Source organism: Mesitornis unicolor, unplaced genomic scaffold (genome assembly GCF_000695765.1).
Source record: "Mesitornis unicolor isolate BGI_N332 unplaced genomic scaffold, ASM69576v1 scaffold10004, whole genome shotgun sequence".
Taxonomy (NCBI): Eukaryota; Metazoa; Chordata; class Aves; order Mesitornithiformes; family Mesitornithidae; genus Mesitornis; species Mesitornis unicolor.
This window is the reverse complement of record NW_010178037.1, coordinates 38,199-40,126: the sequence shown is the minus strand read 5'-3', so window position 1 is coordinate 40,126 and position 1,928 is coordinate 38,199. Positions and strand designations below refer to the sequence as shown.

The window sequence follows — 1,928 nt, the reverse complement described above, 5'->3', positions numbered from 1 at the left end:
TCTTTCCCTGTGTTTGATGGGCTCTCTCTTCTAACTCTAGGCTATTCCTCTTTTAGGCCTTGGTGTCCCTGAAGCTGCTGGGAAATCAGTTAGTTACGTTGCCTTCACAAGATAAGTGGAATTGCAAGCAACTTAAATCACTGGATCTTTCAAAAAACCAACTTGGGAAGTAAGTGTTTCTTTCTGATTTTGTCTGAGAAAACAAAAGCTGAAGAAATAATAGCAAACCCAATCCCTCGTGTAATACAAAGGGTGTCAGTAGTGAATTAATTACCTGCATAGAAAGCATTGATATCCACATTCCATGTCTCTAAGTATATTGTGTGTCTGTGACAGTGATGAATTATCCTTTACTGATTCTTTGGGCTTTTAGCACACTGTATGATTTATTAAGTGGGTAGATTACTGATAATGGCAGTTTAATTTCAGAGCGTGTAGGAACTCCTTTAACCCAGTGTGTGGTTCGTATACAAATACTGGTTTGTGGGAGCACATCTTAACCAGAAACCGTCTGACTGGACTGCAGTTCATAGTTAATGTGAGAGTATTGTTTTGGAAAAAAAAAAAGAAAAATCTTTGGTTTTCAAATGGAGGTGTAACCAGCTGCAAGGTCATAGAGAAGACTGATATTGATGAGATCATTCAATGAAAGGGTGATGATCTCTTCAGAAATTACAATAGGAATGTTTTACATAGAGAATTAAAGGTCCCTTATCTTCTCCAGAACTGTATTGAATTCACAGAATCATAGAATGGTTTGAGTAGGAAGGGACCTTAAAGCCCCCCCAGTCCAACCCCCATGGGCAGGGACACCTCTGCCAGCCCCAGATGCCCAAAGCCCCGTCCAACCTGGCCTTGGGCACTGCCAGGGAGGGGGCACCCACAGCTTCTCTGGGCAGCCTGGGCCAGGGCCTCACCACCCTCACAGGGAAGAATTTCTTTCTAATGTCGAATCTAAATCTACCCTCTTTTGGTTTAAAACCATTCCCCCTCATGCTATCTCTACACTCCCTGATAAAAGAGTTCTTCCCCAGCTTTCCTGTAGGTCCCCTTTAAGTATTGGAAGGTCTGTATAAGGTCTTCCTGGAGCTTTCTCTTCTCCAGGCTGAACATCCCCAACTCTTTTAGCCTGGCCTTGTAGGGGAGGTGCTCCAGCCCCTGATCATCTACATGGCCTCCTCTGGACTTGCTCCAACAAATGGTGGAATCCCATACGAGGGAATTGTGTCACACTTCTATCTTCTTGTTTGGGTGCCTGTCCAGCAAACTTTCTGGAATCCTTATGAGCTGCTGTGTCAGTCGCTAAATACAGCGTTGGTTGTTTTAACGTCCTGGTGGATTTCCAGAGTGACGTTGTTGGGTCATCTTATCAGATACTCTCTGGTGAGAGCAGGCCATGGCAGCAGGTCGGTTCTCTAACGCTTTTCGTTAAGCTTGTTCGATTTGCTGTTTGACAGCCTACTTAACCTTGACACCCATAAAGCCGGGGGTCAAGTGCTCTCACCCTGGGAGCTGCAAGTGCTGCCTTGCAGGGCTCTGTTAATTTGCCAGAAGAAAACCATTGGGGCTGGACAAGTGTTGGTGGAGTCGAGCTCTGTGACTGCACAGCAGGCTTCAACCCCGTCTCCCAGAAGCAGACAGGAACCTGTAAGAGCTGTACCATGAATCGCACAGCCTTGAGTGGGGCCAAACTGCACCGCGTAGTGTCCTGGGCATGCAGCTCCAGCACAGTTCTCAACTGCCACGTCCAAGCTCTGTTCTCCACATCTCACTGTTTTGTTTTGTCCGCAGGAGTGACGAGGGATTTAAAACGAAGCGAATCCCCTTTTTCACTACGAAGAACAGGGTGCGCTGTGGCCCAGAGGCAGGTAAGGCACAAGGAGGTGCAAATGCAGGGAAGCAAGCGCTGAGAATGCCAGGTGAGCTGT

At 46.7% G+C, this 1,928-nt stretch overlaps 1 protein-coding gene across 1 annotated transcript in view; it reads left to right on the top strand.

Annotated features, from left to right (window-relative positions):
• Positions 1 to 1,928, top strand: part of LRRK1 (leucine-rich repeat kinase 1) — a 70,692-nt gene that overhangs the window by 32,169 nt on the left and 36,595 nt on the right. The window contains exons 10-11 of the mRNA XM_010182311.1: positions 57 to 169; positions 1,792 to 1,868. Of these exons, the coding sequence (XP_010180613.1) occupies positions 57 to 169; positions 1,792 to 1,868 (190 nt within the window). The remainder of the gene's footprint in view (positions 1 to 56; positions 170 to 1,791; positions 1,869 to 1,928) is intronic.